The 21,269-nt window shown below is 33.2% G+C and overlaps 1 protein-coding gene across 1 annotated transcript; it reads left to right on the forward strand.

The window, feature by feature from the left end:
* Positions 1 to 1,303: 1,303 nt before the first annotated feature.
* Positions 1,304 to 21,068, forward strand: LOC110442062 (protein odd-skipped-related 1-like). The gene is made up of 7 exons (XM_021485488.1): positions 1,304 to 1,490; positions 4,761 to 5,068; positions 13,752 to 13,908; positions 15,223 to 15,312; positions 17,183 to 17,338; positions 18,299 to 18,395; positions 18,932 to 21,068. The coding sequence occupies exons 2-7, from the start codon at positions 4,768 to 4,770 to the stop codon at positions 18,935 to 18,937; spliced, it is 807 nt and encodes a 268-aa protein (XP_021341163.1). The 5' UTR covers positions 1,304 to 1,490; positions 4,761 to 4,767; the 3' UTR covers positions 18,938 to 21,068.
* The last annotated feature ends 201 nt before the right edge of the window (positions 21,069 to 21,269 follow it).

Here is a 21,269-nt window from a genome sequence, read left to right on the forward strand (position 1 = left end):
CAACTCAACTGCATATTTCGTTCTCAAATATTATAGTCATAAAAATGTGGTCCTCAAATGTCATATGTATTTCTTTCACTGGAGATGGATCTACATAAGTTGTAAAACTTTCAAAATCCAATTTCAACAATTGTGTGTTGCTTTACATCATACTGTTAATGAAAAAAAATGAAGTAAAGTTTATATTAAATATATTGATATAGTATTCAAGGAAGTAATTTTAACAGTGTAGACAATATGACGTTGTTAAAGTTTTGGAACGATTCGCTCCTTCATCGAGGCACAGAAAAAAACAGAAGACTTATACATTACTTAAAAAACAAAATTGAAATATAATAGATATAACTAAAATCTAAGGTAAAAAAAACTCGGCTGGAGTAAACTGAGGGCAGATTGATACAAATAAAAACATTGTGGGGATGGGGTTGATGCTGGGGTTTGGATTGGGGTTATATGGATTTAAGGGGGAGACATCGATAATTGCACTTCGATTTGCCATAGTCTATTACATATTATTCGGAGAGACGAACATTTGTTTTTAGCAGTGCACAACATTAGCATGTGTACCTACAGACTACACTTTCTACATCATATACGATCTCCTGTAGGCTCATCATCATCATCATAATTATGTTTATTTCCTCAAAAACTGAGATAAGTTTACATCGAAATCAAATAATAAGGAAGGGTAATATAAAATACACTTAGTACTGATATGTTCTATGTGCGTGTATACATGTTTAACATACTTACTCCATCGCATGTGTCACTTGACATATATCAATGTATAAAACTGTACAATTATATTGATATTTTGTGATGGTTGAATTATTATGTATGAAAATACATTCAAGGATTTAAAGTTGTACTTCAGACTTCACTTTTTACATCATATAAATTCTAACGATCTCCTGTAAGCTGGCAATCATTTATATAATAGGTCAGTATTCTATTTGACTAATTAACTCCTATCTTTGTGCGCAGTCAGGCCGGCTGACCAAGTCATTTATATTTCATAAGCTAACACTAGATACTAGTATTTACTATTTAGCATTCTTACGCCCTAATCAATGTGTCGGCATCGGTAATATTTGTTTTTTGTTTTCCGTGAAGCTTTGTTCTCCGATGGTGTAGTGACACCTCGGTACATATACAGTATCATCACTCTTTACATAACAGCTAAATAACCCTAATCCACTCCCATAAAACAAACAACATCATCGACAAATAAGATTAGTTAGAAAGCGCACTATAAGTAGAAAACAATACTGCACAGGGAAGTTGATCTGTAAGGTTGGATGACACTGTTGTTCTCTATTACGACCAGAAATGCCCTTTCATCTGTCCGACCGCCCAGGAAATAAGATGTATATATAATATACATTATAAGTAATTGCGTGGACCACTCTGCCACACAAGCTGATACGTGGCTGTAGTAAGCGGTTACAGTTAACAACATCTATCGGATTTTACTAACTGTCTACACGGAGGTAAACACTTTTGTTGTTACTTTTCTATTAAGCAAGATTTGTAATGGCAACTCGACTTCATATATACCATAACCGTGAACGGAATAATTAAACGGGTGCGGTTTCTTAATTATATTTAAATAGGCATCTTTATGCAGGCAGTGATGAACAAATTTATGAGGATTTCCCGTGATTTTATTACCATGTAAGATAGTTAATTTTAGAACTCTTTTATCGTAAATTCAAACAAATTAATCGATCAACAATATTTAGGAACTTATAAATTTTACCACGAATAGAACAGGAATAGAATCGAAAAGAGTGATTGTAGATTTAATATTTTAATGTTTGTTCTGAATTTTACAATTGGAAAGATAAAAATTAAGATAGATTGAATTGTTGATCATATCAATAAGGTATGATTTCAAATGGAAACATTCCCAATTTCTGTACTTCTTGTGAAAGATAATCGTTTACTAGATTTTTTTTCTCTTTAATACCATAATTATTTTTCAGATGAAATTACCAGCTCCATATTTTGCATATTTAAAATATATGAAAATTTAATTTAATGTATTTTTTACACCATATAATAGCTTGACTACCATATAATTAATTTAAATAAATCGAGAACGTATATTTGGTTGTGTATGACAAAATTATTACTATCGTATTGGAAAAACATGGAGTATATGCATTTTACGAAATACATGTATAATAAGATGTTGTTATTCTCAATTTTGATATATGGTGAGCTTAAACAGAGACGTATAGAGTAGTTCAACATATGTACCTGGTTTAAATAAATAACAGTTTAATATAAAATTGATGTTAATTTACAAAAATGGAAAATAAAATATTTGTTTTGATATCAAAAATATTCTACAATTAATCGTGTAAATGTTTTCTAAAAAAATGCAGATATTTCTCATAAGAGACAAATTGATGTACATAGACATTGCGACATTTGTTGTTTACATTTCAAATCATCACTTTGCATATTAAGGTAGATAAAAGCATAAATCCGAATACTAACTAATAATATAAACAACTGTTATAAATTGAGGAACCCAAATCAGCGTTTTCTATATAAAAAAAATATTAGTAAAAAATCGTGGTATGGAAATCTAAAATCTTCTAATGTGGGTAGTAGGGTGGTTGCGCTCTATTGTATATAAATAACTAGTTTTAGATAAGCATTAACGAAATTCATGACTTTGTCATAAAATGTATCTGCAGTTAATCTTTAATTTAAAAATATCACAAAATGCAGAGATCTAGCGGTATCAAATTGTGTCACGCTATGTTGAGTACTGTCATATAACCGTATAAAAATGGCTGAAAATGTAACAGTTTACAAAATATAAGCTGCTATAGCAAATACTAAAAAAAGATTCGTCTTTAACAGGAAACTATAAATCTTGCATACGTTATAGCATGCTATGTATGCGTGTAATTTGAATTGAAAAATACTTTCTGATATTTAAGCTCGTAAATAATCGACGCTAAGTCAAATAATTCCTTCAAGGAGGAATAATTGTTGTAATCCCTTCAGCTACGGCTCTGGCTGTAGAACCATTGTATCTTAACTCTATGTATGAACTTAGACAAACATTCTCGAGTTTCGAAATGGATATTTATTTTATATCAATTAACCAGAAGATACTGACATATTGTTTTGACTTGATATTTTTACTGCAAAATACCGCTATGTTTTTCAAAAACGAGATTTTGAAATTTTATCATTTTTACATTTTTACTGGAACGAAACTGTAATATCTTATCATGCTAAACTAACTTTTCTTTATCTATGTATGGCGCTAACATTGTTTACTGAATTCGATCAGATAACTACTTCATCTTACTTAATTTATTAAAAATAAGTTCTTCCTTAATTCATATTTTAAGTGATTATTTTACGTTATAATTAAAGGCTGTTGACTCTGTGGGTGGACTATCGGCCCTCGAATTTGACCGAAACCTTAGGTTTAGGTAGAATTATGACCATTTTAAAAATAGATCATATGTTATAGCGGAAAGTTTTAAATAAATAACGTTTTAAAGGGCTTTATAAGGCACCTTTTCCGTTTCAAGATATATTTCTGCTTATGCTTCGACCTACTTCAGATTTGTATTTTCATTTTTTTAGCCTTAAGTCCCGTCGATGAGCTATAAAAGAGCGAAGAGTCGGACTTTTACAATCAGTCTTATTCGAAATACAAGGATTACGCTTTGAGAATATGACATCTGGAGTGTAACCCTTAGATTTCAAAGATAAAAATCAGTATCATTTATTTTGAAACCGATTCAGAGAAATTTTACAAGAGTGTACTTATTATGTTAAACCGAATTAATTAAGAGTGTTTTTCCACACTGCAATGCATTTTCAACATTTCGTTGAAAGCTATTGGAATTGTCAGATGTGCTCAAGTCGTAAGTACATGTATCATTTCATAGTAAGACTAAGTTCGATGTGTTTATTTCACTTGAACTATCATCGAATCGCTCGTTTATGGTTTGAATGTGGTTGTCAATATTCCAACTATTCTAAAACCATGCATTGTGTTCAGACCAACAATATATATCAACTACGTTTGTTGTCTGTGATTTTGTTCTCTGTAAACTAGTTTTCATTGAACATGATTATATAACGTACAGTGGGCTTCATTGAATATGAAAGTAATAGAGTTGCGTTCATATATACATGAACGTTAAATAAAGAGTTTTAATTTCTGTATGTATCTTGTGATATTTTAGTATTTAAGTTAGATAATGCTACCAATGGCAAGTGTAATACAATTGTTTAAAATACAGTAGCTGAATATATAAGTTCATAACGCTGATAAATATTTACAGTATACAAGAACATATATTTGATATATGAAAAATATTTAAACTTTTTTTCTCAATGGAAATGAAAACCTGTTGATTGGAACAAACACTGAACTCTTAAGACATGCACAACGTATCGTTAGGCTCAGTAAAAGGTTTTGAACGGCTCTATAAAATAGAAACTCATATTTGCCATTTTTATGTACGTCATTTCTGTGAATTGCATAATTGTTATTACATGTATTTGTATGCGAGGAGAAGGGTATGATAAGTCCGTGACTAATCCGCTGCACAAAGAATGGGCAGTAAATAGTTTTAAACTTGAATGAACTAGTTCCTGAATTAAATATTGTTCAATATAACAGGAAAATATAATGGAATTAATTTGTGTCATTCAAGTATATATAAGGCTTTTTTCTGACCGTGAAAATTCAGATTTTTGTTTGTTTTTTATTTTAGAATAATCATGGCGAAGATAGCCACATTGAGCCCTTACTCTCTTCCGCGGACGATGGTGTCTTCCTCTGAATTACAACTTTCTCTCTGTCACATGACCCACCCCCTCGACCCCCGGATCGTGATGCCCCTCCGGTGGGACCAGTGGTCGACCTACAGAGCCCTCTGTTTCCAGGCGCAGCAGGCCAGTCCTTACCATGGATACCTGGGTGCCAACTACCCAACACAGGGGCTGGACCTGTCACTCAGGCAGGAGGACCGCTCATTTTCCTCCGGATCTGAGGAGGAATCGCCGAAGAGGATTAAAGCAGGTATGTCGAAATATCACTCTTGTCGAAATACGAAACTACCGTGATGTTTCGGTGCCAGGACGTTTGGCAGTATTTAAGACATTTCGGTACAACACCTATGATTTCGATTCAGTTAACCAAACGAAGTGATGGATTCACATAATTTAAAATATGTCATTGACAATTACTGAAACGTCTTAGTTGAGAAGTGCCGAATATCTTAGGTGAGAAGTGCCGAAACGTTTTAGTGCCGGTGTCCTAACATCGGGTAGAACAGGGACCAGAGACATTAATTAAAAGACAATGGACAAGATAACATACTATATTGGTATATTTATGAATATACTGCTACCCATGAATGTGTCTGTCCCCTGTGCATGTTATATTAAGAAAGAGGAGCGTTTCCCTGAAATAATATTTAAACCAAAATTCCCGACACGACTTTTTTTAACGTAGTAGACTCCGACAATCCGGCTGCTGTTTTGTCTGTTACAATCCCATTGGTCTCTAAACGCAGATCTCATCTAATTCGGCAGTAATATTGTCATCGATATGTCGTTATTTTTGTTGTTTCATGTAAACTGTCATCAGTTACAATTGATCAAAAAGATTGAAGGAGTTGAACTGCGAAATTCAAAAGTGAAAGATATTAAATAAAATAACATACAATCGAACTCATATGTTATTAGAATCCCGACAGCAAATTTAAACATTCTATTTTATGACAAACAACAAAAACACAAAATTATAAATACGGACAATTCTAGTGTATCGTTTCTAAATGCTATCTGAACTTAGAATCAGTATACTTCCTAACCCGGAAAACAATTACAATGATTGACACACATGTATAACCATATATAATATTGATTGTGGTCACCTGGGGCTGGCCTTGACCATTACATTACTGTTTTTAGTGTTATTTCTTATCTGAATACCCCATAATAATATAGTTATGATAGAAATAAAATTAAAATGCTTGGATCAAATAAAATATGTTGAAAAACTTTTTATTTCATAATTGTTTTACCTTTTTAATTATTTTATTCAATATTGTCGTAATATAAAATTATAATTCTTGGATGAAATTTAATATGTTAAAAACTTTTTATCTTATAATTTTTTACATTTTTATATTTATTTTATTCAATATTGCCGTAATTTGATACATTTTAAAAAAGGATAAGGAATCAAGCTTAGATATTAGATACATTTATCTACACTTTAATGTTGTTGTAAATCGGAAAGTTCATATATTTTGTAAATAATGAAAAATTATTTCGTTTTGGTGCAATATTGTTTGATAAGTCACCTTCCTAATTAACGGAAGCCATTAAACAATATTATAAGTCATTTTTACGGCATAACTTTATTTCTCGGTCACCGATGACGGCTGGTGTACATTTTACTTAGACAAGTGTGGGGGTATCTTTATTAGAATTTATACTTAGAACTCACTCTTACAAGATATGATACACGGTAATAGGTGACTCTCTATATCAATAAGAGGCTATAGATTGTGAATTATCTTGCCGATCAGAGCATCTGTTCGGCTGGAGGCGATGATCTCAGTACTTAGTACTTCCGTTCTATCAGTTACCACAACATAGATCATTTTCCGAAAGGATGCAAGCGCCGGAACGAACTTGTTGTAATATCAGTAAAATTACCCGTACGCGCTACCACCCTCTGACGCCATTACACACACCTCTACTTCATTGATGTAGTCCGTCTCACGTTAAATATAGTCATCCCCTACACATAATGTGGTTTATTTAAGACGTGTTTTTCTACAAAAAAAATGTGTAGAATTTCTTTTAATTGGTAAACTATATATATAAAGGCGTCATATATTTGTAACCAAATCGCTTTCGTCTTGATTGAAACGTGTAAGATTATTTATTGTGTAAATTGTGTAAGAGATGGATCTGTATTCATCAAGCCGTTCTCATGCTCAAGCATGGATTTTTGCACAGCAAATGAACTTCATGTCATGTGACACGATCAAAAGGTTAAGTTAAAAATATTGAGAACCGGATACATTTTTAAGCCTCTACAAAATTTAACAAAGTTAATGACTAAATGAGAGTTTGTATCATTTCATCACCAATACAAGAAATCTGACACGAGCACAGCATCTGAATTTGAGCATTCGAGCTGTTTCCATGACTGTAAGCCAAGACGTTGTCAAATGTTAAGATAACATTTCGTGTATAACATTTAACATTAGGTGTCGTGTATAACGTGTAAGATCAGATGACGTATACAACATTTAACATTAGGTGTCGTGTATAACGTGTAAGATCAGATGACGTATACAACATTTAACATTAGGTGTCGTGTATAACGTGTAAGATCACGTGACATGTTTATGTGTAAGATCAGGTGACGTGTATTACGTGTAAGATCAGGTGACGTGTGTTACGTGTAAGATCAGGTGACGTGTATATCGTGTAAGATCCGGTGACGTGTATAACGTGTAAGATCAGGTGAGGTAAATATCGTGTAAGATCAGGGGATGTGTATATCTTGTAAGATCAGGTGACGTGTATTACGGGTAAGATCAGGTGACGTGTGTCACGTGTAAGATCAGGTGACGTTTATATCGTGTACGATCAGCTGACTTGTATAACGTGTAAGATCAGGTGGCGTGTATATCTTGTAAGATTAGATGTAGTGTATAACGTGTAAGATCAGGTGAGGTAAATATCGTGTAAGATCAGGGGATGTGTATATCTTGTAAGATCAGGTGACGTGTATTACGTGTACGATCAGGTGACGTCTATTACGTGTAAGATCAGGTGACGTGCATATCGTGTAAGATCCGGTGACGTGTATAACGTGTAAGATCACGTGACATGTTTATGTGTAAGATCAGGTGACGTGTTTTACGTGTAAGATCAGGTGACGTGCATATCGTGTAAGATCCGGTGACGTGTATAACGTGTAAGATTAGGTGACGTGTATAACGTGTACGATCAGCTGACTTGTATAACGTGTAATATCAGGTGAGGTAAATATCGTGTAAGATCAGGGGATGTGTATATCTTGTAAGATCAGGTGACGTGTATATCGTGTACGATCAGCTGACTTGTATAACGTGTAAGATCAGGTCAGGTAAATATCGTGTAAGATCAGCTTACGGGTAGATCGGGTGCGATCAGCTGACTTGTATAACGTGTAATATCAGGTGAGGTAAATATCGTGTAAGATCAGCTTACGGGTAGATCGGGTGCGATCAGCTGACTTGTATAACGTGTAATATCAGGTGAGGTAAATATCGTGTAAGATCAGGGGATGTGTATATCTTGTAAGATTAGATGTAGTGTATAACGTGTAAGATCAGATGACGTATACAACATTTAACATTAGGTGTCGTGTATAACGTGTAAGATCAGGTGACGTGTATAACGTATAAGATCAGGTGATGTGTTTATCGTGTAGGATTAGATGACGTGTATATCGTGTAAGATCAGGTGATGTGTATATCTTGTAAGATTAGATGAAGTGTATAACGTATAAGATCAGGTGATGTGTATATCGTATAAGATTAGATGAAGTGTATAACGTGTAAGATAAGGTGATGTGTTTATCGTGTAAGATTAGATGAAGTGTATAACGTGTAAGATCAGGTGGCGTGTTTATCGTTTAAGATTAGATGCAGTGTATAACGTATAAGATCAGGTGATGTGTATATCGTGTAAGATTAGATGAAGTGTATAACGTATAAGATCAGGTGATGTGTATATCGTGTAAGATTAGATGAAGTGTATAACGTATAAGATCAGGTGATGTGTATATCGTGTAAGATTAGATGAAGTGTATAACGTATAAGATCAGGTGATGTGTATATCGTGTAAGATTAGATGAAGTGTATAACGTATAAGATCAGGTGATGTGTATATCGTGTAAGATTAGATGAAGTGTATAACGTATAAGATCAGGTGATGTGTATATCGTGTAAGATTAGATGAAGTGTATAACGTATAAGATCAGGTGATGTGTATATCGTGTAAGATTAGATGAAGTGTATAACGTATAAGATCAGGTGATGTGTATATCGTGTAAGATTAGATGAAGTGTATAACGTATAAGATCAGGTGATGTGTATATCGTGTAAGATTAGATGAAGTGTATAACGTATAAGATCAGGTGATGTGTATATCGTGTAAGATTAGATGAAGTGTATAACGTATAAGATCAGGTGATGTGTATATCGTGTAAGATTAGATGAAGTGTATAACGTATAAGATCAGGTGATGTGTATATCGTGTAAGATTAGATGAAGTGTATAACGTATAAGATCAGGTGATGTGTATATCGTGTAAGATTAGATGAAGTGTATAACGTATAAGATCAGGTGATGTGTATATCGTGTAAGATTAGATGAAGTGTATAACGTATAAGATCAGGTGATGTGTATATCGTGTAAGATTAGATGAAGTGTATAACGTATAAGATCAGGTGATGTGTATATCGTGTAAGATTAGATGAAGTGTATAACGTATAAGATCAGGTGATGTGTATATCGTGTAAGATTAGATGAAGTGTATAACGTATAAGATCAGGTGATGTGTATATCGTGTAAGATTAGATGAAGTGTATAACGTATAAGATCAGGTGATGTGTATATCGTGTAAGATTAGATGAAGTGTATAACGTATAAGATCAGGTGATGTGTATATCGTGTAAGATTAGATGAAGTGTATAACGTATAAGATCAGGTGATGTGTATATCGTGTAAGATTAGATGAAGTGTATAACGTATAAGATCAGGTGATGTGTATATCGTGTAAGATTAGATGAAGTGTATAACGTATAAGATCAGGTGATGTGTATATCGTGTAAGATTAGATGAAGTGTATAACGTATAAGATCAGGTGATGTGTATATCGTGTAAGATTAGATGAAGTGTATAACGTATAAGATCAGGTGATGTGTATATCGTGTAAGATTAGATGAAGTGTATAACGTATAAGATCAGGTGATGTGTATATCGTGTAAGATTAGATGAAGTGTATAACGTATAAGATCAGGTGATGTGTATATCGTGTAAGATTAGATGAAGTGTATAACGTATAAGATCAGGTGATGTGTATATCGTGTAAGATTAGATGAAGTGTATAACGTATAAGATCAGGTGATGTGTATATCGTGTAAGATTAGATGAAGTGTATAACGTATAAGATCAGGTGATGTGTATATCGTGTAAGATTAGATGAAGTGTATAACGTATAAGATCAGGTGATGTGTATATCGTGTAAGATTAGATGAAGTGTATAACGTATAAGATCAGGTGATGTGTATATCGTGTAAGATTAGATGAAGTGTATAACGTATAAGATCAGGTGATGTGTATATCGTGTAAGATTAGATGAAGTGTATAACGTATAAGATCAGGTGATGTGTATATCGTGTAAGATTAGATGAAGTGTATAACGTATAAGATCAGGTGATGTGTATATCGTGTAAGATTAGATGAAGTGTATAACGTATAAGATCAGGTGATGTGTATATCGTGTAAGATTAGATGAAGTGTATAACGTATAAGATCAGGTGATGTGTATATCGTGTAAGATTAGATGAAGTGTATAACGTGTAAGATCAGGTGACGTGTATATCGTGTAAGATTAGATGAAGTGTATAACGTGTAAGATCAGGTGACGTGTATATCGTGTAAGATTAGATGAAGTGTATTATTTTTACGATCAGGTGACGTGTTTAACGTGTAAGATCAGGTCACGTGATATAATATAAGATGAGGTGACGTGTATAAGGCATAACATCAGGTGACGTGTATATCGTGTAAGAGCAGGTGAAGTGAATAACGTGTAAGGTCAGGTCACGTGATATAATATAAGATGAGGTGACGTGTATAAGGTATAAGATCAGGTGTCGTGTATAACGTATTTGTTATTATATTGTACTGCCCGTATTTGTTATTATATTGTACTGCCCGTATTTGTTAATATATTATACAGCCCGTATTTGTTATTATATTGTACTGCCCGTATTTGTTATTATATTGTGCTGTCCGTATTTGTTATTATATTGTACTGCCCGTATTTGTGATTATATTGTACTGCCCGTATTTTTTTATTATATTATACTGCCCGTATTTGTTATTATATTGTACTACCCGTATTTGTTATTATATATTACTGCCCGTATTTGTTTTTATATTATACTGCCCGTATATGTTATTATATTGTGCTTCCCGTATTTGTTATTATATAATACTGCCCGTATTTGTTTTTATATTATACTGCCCGTATTTGTTATATATTGTACTGCCCGTATTCTTTATTATATTGTTCTGTCCGTATTTGTTATTATATTGTACTGCCCGTATTTGTTTTTATATTATACTGCCCGTATTTGTTATTATATTGTACCCGTATTTGTTATTATATTGTACTGCCCGTATTTGTTATTATATTGTACTGCCCGTATTTGTTATTATATTGTACTGCCCGTATTTGTTATTATATTGTACTGCCCGTATTTGTTATTATATTGTACTGCCCGTATTTGTTATTATATTGTACTGCCCGTATTTGTTATTATATTGTACTGCCCGTATTTGTTATTATATTGTACTGCCCGTATTTGTTATTATATTGTACTGCCCGTATTTGTTATTATATTGTACTGCCCGTATTTGTTATTATATTGTACTGCCCGTATTTGTTATTATATTGTACTGCCCGTATTTGTTATTATATTGTACTGCCCGTATTTGTTATTATATTGTACTGCCCGTATTTGTTATTATATTGTACTGCCCGTATTTGTTATTATATTGTACTGCCCGTATTTGTTATTATATTGTACTGCCCGTATTTGTTATTATATTGTACTGCCCGTATTTGTTATTATATTGTACTGCCCGTATTTGTTATTATATTGTACTGCCCGTATTTGTTATTATATTGTACTGCCCGTATTTGTTATTATATTGTACTGCCCGTATTTGTTATTATATTGTACTGCCCGTATTTGTTATTATATTGTACTGCCCGTATTTGTTATTATATTGTACTGCCCGTATTTGTTATTATAATAGGTCATGTATATGTATATTTATGCACGATACAAGAAATATTCCTTAAATCATCTTTTTGAGTTTGCATCAATATCAATTTCTAATTCATTCCATTATTCAGTTCACATAATATTTAATATCTATGACAGTGCATTTCCAGTATTCTAACACTCAACATTGCGCAAATATTTGTTTTCATTAGAAATTTACAAAAAAGTACCAGAAGAAATGAGAAGGTCTTGCATCATTGTATCACAACACAATGGTCCAGTTTTCCTAGCATTTTCGAGTTATTGTACGAGACATGTATTTTACATCACAGGTGATACGGAGTTTAGTTTGACAGACGTATTAACAGAAATTGCTATATAAGAAAGCTAAACATATTCCATTGTTTTGAATCAGAAAGAACCCTGTTACTCCAGGATTATTAAAGCTTAATTAATCTGTATGTATGGATTCAGAATACGACAATTACATTACATTTGTCATACAATCAATGTATTAAATAAACTATGATATTTTTTAGGATAAATAGATGCTTCTTTGAGATATGGAGTTTTTACAACCAACCAGAAAATAAGTTCCCTGTTCTCGGCGTACACTTTTTATAATTATAATACCAAAACAAAAATATTCGTTCACATGCGAAAAGTTAGTTTATATCATCAATTTATCGATTTTATACTTTAAAGTAATTAAAAACTTACAAACAACAGATTTCAAACGTGTTAAAATGTATACAATGACAACAGCACAGAAATGGTGTTCATTGTAAAGAATGCTGCTGATATATTTTGATATCTTGTGGTTTGACAATATTTCTCCGGTAGATGCCTCGTGAATAGATCTGTGGTAGTCAAATTGTGAGCTTCCTAATATTAAGTATTCTGACTATATATCCGTTTAATAATGAAATCATCCCTACCGCTAGCTAACCAGTGGGGCTCACAACGTGGCAAAACAATCAGTAAATAACAACTTAAAAAAAGCTGTCAGGAGTGAAATTTTGCATTGATTTATACGCAGTTTGTCACCTTTTTACGACATAATGCATGTCTTGTAAATATGAAATTATACGGTATTTTTGGTTAAATGTTAACACAATTGAAAGACATATTTCCGTGCATTGTTTTTATCCGTGGGGGGCCTCATCTTTTGTGGGGATAACAATGAAAACATTATAACCACAATGAAGAGTGGGTCAAGTTTCTGGGCGAATTTCGGAAAAAGATAAGCGCAAACGGACGCCAACTCAGAGGAATTTTAATTTTAAAAGGAAATATTTGAATGAGATATCGCCGTTTGTTAGGGGGTATATCTTTATCTCGGCATAGCAAGCCCACCAACCCTTGTTTTATCTGAAAACGACGAGGAAAGCACTCCTGGATAGCTACAACTGGACACAAAATTATGCTAATTACTGAATATGCACTTGCCCTAAAATGTTAACCATATTGTTTATTTTCTCAGTAAACCACTTGTGAGTTTCCCATATACGCTCTTAAGGAAAAAACCAATCCAACGCATTCCCTTTGATGCAGTTAATTTATCATCTTAATTGCATCTGAAACCATTTGTTTTCCTCAGCAGGATTTTCTCAGTTTTATTGTGAATTTGAAGGATATTATTGTTGAATTTAGACTTTTTTCCTTCCAGAAAAGACAGAAGCCAAGCCTCGATTTGACTTTGCCCATTTGGCTGAGTCTGCTACCAGTAAACCCGAAAAGGAGAGAGATTTCGAGACGAAATCTATTAATAAGGATCCCATAATTAGCCATGTGATCGATCATTATTTCCCCTCCGACATCTTCAGGTACGTCATTTTGCTTTTCTTCACATGATTTATTTGCTGAATAAATATATTGTTCTGCAATGAAAATCACTCTGTGCTGATTTTGTTCAGACTGGGGGGTTTTTCTAGTGAATACCGTTAAAAAATAGAAACCGTTTTTAGGCCTATCTTTGGTTTTTACCGCAAATTCTCTTAATTAAAACATCCATATTTCATATTCTTATATTTAATAACATGTTCTTTGCACATTGTTGAGAGTATTAATTACTAAACAAGACGGAACAATCATGAATTGAAGTTTGTTTTAGTTTGCTGAAAAGGAGAAAAACAATCGTATTTATATTTTAAACTTTGACTTAATATTTAAGTAGAGTGACTTCCCCTATTTCTACACGGCCTATTAAATATTCATACTGTGAGGGAAGTGGTTTTGAGCCACTTAGACAGTTTACCGTATTGTACGAACGCAGCGTCTGAGGGGCGGAGCTTTACGCACTTCTCGACCAAAGAATTTCAACCCCCTTAAAAATTGATAATATCAAAATAATCTTACTTCTTTCACTTTATTAAATCTTTTGTTTTTACTTGAGATAGCGTTATTGATTAAACTAGAAGAATAAGATAGGATTAGATATTTTATAAACCAAAGAATGACGAATTTCTTAAGGGCAAAACATGTAAATGTACTACTGTACTACCAAGAAAGGCACATTATAATGCTGTAGATGTATGGTATTTATTAACATTTTAAAATTTTATTTAACATTAGATTAAAAAAAATGTAGTTATTTTTTTTCTAAAATTCAATAACATAATTTTTACAAAATATTGAAATGTTTTTTTCCTTTTATGGATTAAAATCATTTTTGTTTAAACATATAATATTTTCTTACTTTTTTGCTAATTTAGTTTTCATTAATTTGAATTATGATGATATTAAGTAAATGAATTATGTCGTTAATTTAAATAAAACAAAATCTTGTTATTTTCTTAAAAATAATCCGGATTGATTCAAGCGATTTACTGCGAAACGCTTATAATGTTTGTTAAAGCAAGACCTGTCTATATACTTGAAAATAAATAAATATTTATAGATATTAATCTTTATAGATCTCACAACCATGTATGAGTCATAAGATATCTATATATATATGAGGATGGACAGACTCAAAGCTTCAACTAATTGATATCTATAACACGATCAGTTAGATTGTATTGTTAAAGTGATTCACCCCTAAATTTACATAATCATTTTTTCCAACCTTTGAATTGGACGAGTTCAAATGTGTTTGCAGGGTTTGAATGAGTTAATAAAACGTTGTTTACCATTTTTAGGTACAAGCCGAGTTACCCATCTTGGTACGGCCCCGTCACCAAGACCATAACACAAACTCCAGAACGAGGGCGAGGGAGGCGACCAAAGAGGTAATATTTTATTATTTGACACCATTTTTTAATAAATTGGTATTAAAAGGAAAAGAAAATTCCTATTAATTTGGAGCATGTTAACTAACAATGGCTTATCATGTTACATGTTTGCATTAAAAACTATTAATAATTTGGATTATAAAATATCATAAAAGAAGTTGTAAATATAAAGCTGAACAGAATAACCCAGTTTCCGCATATTTCGACTGGCATAAAAACTGGGTTTAAAGGTAGAAGACATATTTTTCAAAACGTTGTAAAGGGAAAAATTCTCAGATTTTGACCGTGTGTAACGACTGTTTTGAAATCTTCACCCACACATTACAAGGATTGAATTGCCAACACTATAATCAAATAATTAATTAGTTCAGCACTGAACTTGACCCGTTAGGGTACAGACTATATATCCAGGGACCTGTTCGTTTTTAAATGTAACAATGTCGAGCATAAATCATGGCGGACCTGCAGGCCTTGTAAGGCTGTGTCAAGGCTTGTCTGAAAACAGCATCAGATTTCTAGGTCCGACCTTATTTCATAAACGAACAACGCTGATCCAACCAGTTCAACCGACTTGATCGCGATAAACGAAAACGGCCCTGCTCTCCTCAGTTCAATTGACTTAAAAAAAACGACAGATTATTTTGGTATTATTACTTAATGTAACGGTAATGAAATAATTAAGCAAACATATGTTGTTATAAATTTCAATTGACCAGACTGCGGTTCTTCGATAAAATTAGTTATAATTATCGGTATATCAGGACTTAGTAATGACTCTAACACTGAAACAAAGTATCCATTTCAGTGCTATTTTTTTAGTGTCGGGCATCGGTATTTTACAAATAATTGATTTGATTTCTCTGCCCATACCAGCAATTAACGACTAACAACACTTTAGCCAGAAAACTTGTTTGTTTCTCTGTTGAATGTTAAAAACATAAAGGTCTATAGGTACGTTTTTGAACTTTTTATTTTTTATATATTTACGCAGAATTTGACGGAGTTTATAGAAAAATAAAACTGAATGTAAACTAGGTCAAAATCTTACGGGCGGTCGGGGGGACAAGGAACAAATGTTTCTTGTAAAATATCTAAATACTCGCTACAGCTGCAGTATCTTGGTTCGCTAATTCGAGCGTTTTATCAACAGCCAAATTTGCGTTAAATTTGCAATTAGAGTAACGAAAAGCACGCGCTTAATTGTCCACATTATTATGATAATTCCTCTCTGACATACATTTCAAACCACAAAGACCCACGTACATGCAATATATATAGAGGCAACGAAAATGAGAAGACTTTAACAATCGACACAGAATTATATAACGAATACTTATTTATCTCAAAATATGAACAAATAGATAAATAGTTAAAGAAACTGTCCTTAAAATAGACTGCACAAATATCTAATAATTTACCTTAAACATTACTTTTCATAGAACAGGTCTATAAATGTTTTATATACATATATCTTACCTATATCTATATGTATAATATTCGTCAGTGCCGTCCATTCTCCGTTTCACAAAAAAGGAGACGGATTAACACAAGTATTTTGTACTTGTTTTCGAATCCTATATGTATATCATGTTTGTATTACTGGAATGTTATACCGATAATAAAATAAAGTTTAAACTAAAATTTTATAGAGTGGAACTCTTTTGAAATGGAGGTACATATGCTAGTTAGGTAGCATACGTCCTTAAACAGCTAATAAACGTGATGCATGGGTCTGCAGTGTTAGACTGTGCGGTACACAAGTACCACTGGTAATACACTGGTAATACAATCCTAATCAGATTACAATGTGTATCAATTGTCGATCAGTTTATTGTAAATAACGAGCACCTGTTGCCTTCTTCCTCAGGGCCAAGAAAGAATACATATGTAAGTTCTGCTGTCGTCAGTTCACCAAGTCCTACAATCTCCTCATACACGAACGGACGCACACGGACGAACGACCATTTCCTTGTGACATCTGCGGAAAGGCTTTCAGACGACAGGACCATCTCAGAGACCACAGGTAATAACGCTGATCCAATTTGTATAACTTAATTGATGACAGAATCTTTTTCATGCATGATTCCTGTTCACAAAAATATTGTCATTCGTAATGATTTGTGTTTTTGTATATCGACAGGCTCTATAGAAAAAATGGAGATTTTCTGAAGCAAAGTTTTATCATATGGAAATGTAACAATCAACCTCTTCCACATATGCCAAACAGTGTACTTAAGCATATATAAATCTGAAGAAAAGACCTTTATATATACTTTGTCTAACCCGATTATATACTAAATTATGTAATGCATCCTGTTGAAATGAAACTCAATCATTTATGTCAAACATTGTCTGTCTGTTTGTCCCCATTTATGTTAAAACACGATCAACATTGTTTCCACATAATCCGTCTGTTCGTCCTCATTTATGTTACCATACTATCCGCTTGCTCGTCTTCAAGTATGTTACCATATTATCTGTCTGTGCGTCCTCAAGTATGTTGCCATTATATCCGTCTGTTCGTCCTCAAATATATTTCCATTATATCCGTCTGTTCGTCCTCAAGTATGTTGTCATACTCTTCTACTATACTGTCCGTCTATTCCTCTCATTAATCTTATATTATTCGTCTGTTCTTCCTCAAGTATGTTCCATTTATTTCGTCTGTTCGTCCTTATTATGTTATACTAATCTGTCCGTCTGTTTGTCCTCAAGTATGTTCCCATTTTATCTGTCTGTGCGTCCTCAAGTATGTTGCCGTTATATCCGTCTGTTCGTCCTCAATTATTTTACCATTTTATCTGTCTGTTCGTCCTCAAGTATTTTAGCATACTATTCGTCTGTTCGTCCCTTTTAGTCAGCATTCTCTCTCTGTGCCCATATTCGTGTATGTTGTTATAATATCTACACATTATCCTCATAAATGCTATTACATCATCCGTCTATTCGTCCTTCTATAAATATAACGTCTGTCTCTCCATAGATACATCCACTCAAAGGACAAACCCTTTAAATGCGGTCAGTGTGGAAAAGGTTTCTGTCAGGCTAGGACGTTGGCTGTACACAAGACAACTCACGAGGTAAGTTGCTCTAGGTATACGTTCAGTGATCTTATTATAAATATGGAGCTTTAAAAAGCTTACAAAAATGTTGTCACGTTTTTGTCTGACCGTACGTCGAATGATGGAATCTGCACATGAACAGATACATTGATGTATTAGTCCAATTTATTGACTGCAACGTCCATGAAAATAAAGCTAAAATTGAAAGATACATTATTTGGAAGTTACTCCGACCCCTAACACATGCACTTTAGGTAGCTTCATCTTCTCTACATAAGGGAGATTACTCAAAGTCCACAAACGAATCTCCGAGTGGAACTCTTCTTTCGCGATTATACCTGGTTCAGTGGTCCACTTTTACTAAACAATACGAACCAGTGGACTTGTGTTTACTGTATAAATCGTGGATAATCAGAGGCCATTTCACTATTGTGGAAGTGATGACCAAATGAATGATAACAACCTCGGCTGTTTTTTTTGTGTGTTTTTTTCAGTTGTTATACATTTCTTATTGTCTCATGTTTTTATTTAAGTATTTGATTCTGTTTTTGCAGACGTGATGCCAACATTTCCATGTGAATATGTGAAAGAATGACCTCTTTGAGGATAAATATCTGTTTCCGTGATCGTCGGTGCCATAACGCATTCCAGTCTCATAGACAACGAAAGTTCCAGAGAGCGGGTGAAAATCTAGTGGGCTTGCTCGGAAATGACAATGATGAATATTCATAAGCTACAACTAGCAGGAGTCGGAAGTTGCTTGATTGTATGCGCAGTGAACCGGAAGTTGAAATACTTGATATGTGGTGTGTGTGATTTTGTTTGTCAGTGAACATATTTATCATAGTGATGTGTCTTTGTCCCGGCCATATTGCAGTTTCTGTTATATAAAATTGGTTCATTAATTGATTGAGATCAATATACATGTGTCCAAAATATCTAACACACATACACCTCGTTAAACCCAGGATATCTTTACTCCTTAATTACTAAATCCATTTAATCTTGCCGATATATATTAATATTCTTCTGTGTCATAAAAGTCAAGGCTATAGTCATTACAAATGTGTGCTATATACGTAATAACTTTTTGTGTAAAGGCACAGAATAAGTTGTGACGCAACAACAGCTTTTGTTTTGTAGGTAATACAACTAAAGATAACCCATTTTTCCTGCCTATTTGCAGAAACTAATATACTTAAATTTTATATTAACAATGTCAAACGCCAATTTTTAAATACTTAGATCGCTTTTGAATTATTAGAAAAAAATAAGTTTAAGTACATCTGACATTCTCAATTATTTTATCTGGAAGCTTGTTAGTATAGTTATTTTTGACACCAAATAGTGAAGTGTTCTGAGATTGGTTGACCAACTTTCTGCTGAAATTTCCAATTTCAGGAAAATGTGCTTTAAGTTTAAGCTCAATGTCACATCTTGCATAAGAAATGTGAAGAAATGTTAATATGATAATTTTAGAACTGTTTCCCTGTAAGGGACATCATCCACTTAAAAAAATACTTGTTTGTCATCATCTTACTGCATCGTCTGGTCCTCGAGTCTTGCGCGAACCTGAGTAATTCGACGTATTCACGAATTAACTATAGCGATATATAAACCACAACATGTAAAGGCGTGAATCGGTTCACATCATCGTTGGCTTCTACTGAAGCTTTCGCTAGAAATCACAGTCATTCAGATACTTGAACCAGTCGGCCACTTAAGAGCATGACAATGTGTTCTGTAATAGCCGGAAGTAGCAAGAAGATTATAATCTCGGACACAATCACGCGTGGACCCGATATTTAAAGCTTTGTCAACTTAACAATACAAAAGTCTTTGGGAATTTTTAATTTATGAAAATTCTGCCTTTTCTTTCTTTTTCTGTGTTTATGAGTTCAGTTAACATACCTGATTGATTTTTTTTAAATATCCTAGCTGGTATGTTTGTAAAGTAAACGCAACCTCGAAGCAGTATTGGCAAAACTGTTTATTTTCATGACATATCGGCGAAGTTATTTTGTTGCTTATCAAAATATAGAATGATGCATACATCTGTTCATATAACTTTTAGTAGGTTTTTTATATATAAAAATAACTGTAACATTTCCAAAACATGGGATCCGGTACAAATGTATAATATTTGCACATATCTAGGTCATATTCTATGATTTGGGAACACATTTTAGATCCGGGACAAACATTTATTATCCAGGACAAACACTGATGATCTGTTCGCAGATTTTGTACACATGTAAATATCTTAATAACACGTACTTATAACATATAAACATATTTATCACCATGCCAATGTCATTTGCCAATGTCATTTGGCAACCCTCGATTTGAGGTTGTAGCTAGCGTTTTAATTGGTCGTGAAGGTCGGAGACCTTTGACCTTGAACATACAAATACATTCCATTGGTTGTTAGGATTCGTTCTTGTCTTGTTATGCCCTTTGTTATTGGTTATTGCAGCATAACATATGTTATGCAAATTCGTTGGAAGTTACTTAAATGGAATTAGGTATGTATGCGTGTGAGTGCTGATTCGTCTCAAACGTATGTTAGTGTGCGCGCATGAATTTGTATGCACGTGTGACGTGCTACCAAAGTGCTGTTAAGACTTGTCTTATGTGTATAGATGTAAATTTTGTAAATCCACATTGAAAAATAAAACAATACACTATTTATATAAATATAAGTCTAAGAGTTATTATTCAATTACAGAATATTTTATTGACTTTAGTCACATGATATATGCATTACGTCACTTGCAGACGACATTTATGGACGCCATTGTTGTTTCTTAGATTTGAAAAATAAGTTGCTCTTTTATACAGCAGCTATTGGAACTATGATCTGTAACTATCTTATCGCTTCAAACTAGTATA

Source organism: Mizuhopecten yessoensis, unplaced genomic scaffold, assembly GCF_002113885.1.
Source record: "Mizuhopecten yessoensis strain PY_sf001 unplaced genomic scaffold, ASM211388v2 scaffold716201, whole genome shotgun sequence".
NCBI classification, from domain to species: Eukaryota; Metazoa; Mollusca; class Bivalvia; order Pectinida; family Pectinidae; genus Mizuhopecten; species Mizuhopecten yessoensis.

What these genes read in the sequence shown, in the direction of transcription:
- LOC110442062 (XM_021485488.1), top strand. Translation starts at nt 4,768, where the DNA reads ATGGCGAAGATAGCCACATTGAGCCCTTACTCTCTTCCGCGGACGATG. An exon ending in TTCCCCTCCGACATCTTCAG is followed by an intron (nt 13,909 to 15,222) that starts GTACGTCATTTT and finishes TACCATTTTTAG; the next exon opens with GTACAAGCCGAGTTACCCAT. An exon ending in CGAGGGAGGCGACCAAAGAG is followed by an intron (nt 15,313 to 17,182) that starts GTAATATTTTAT and finishes CTTCTTCCTCAG; the next exon opens with GGCCAAGAAAGAATACATAT.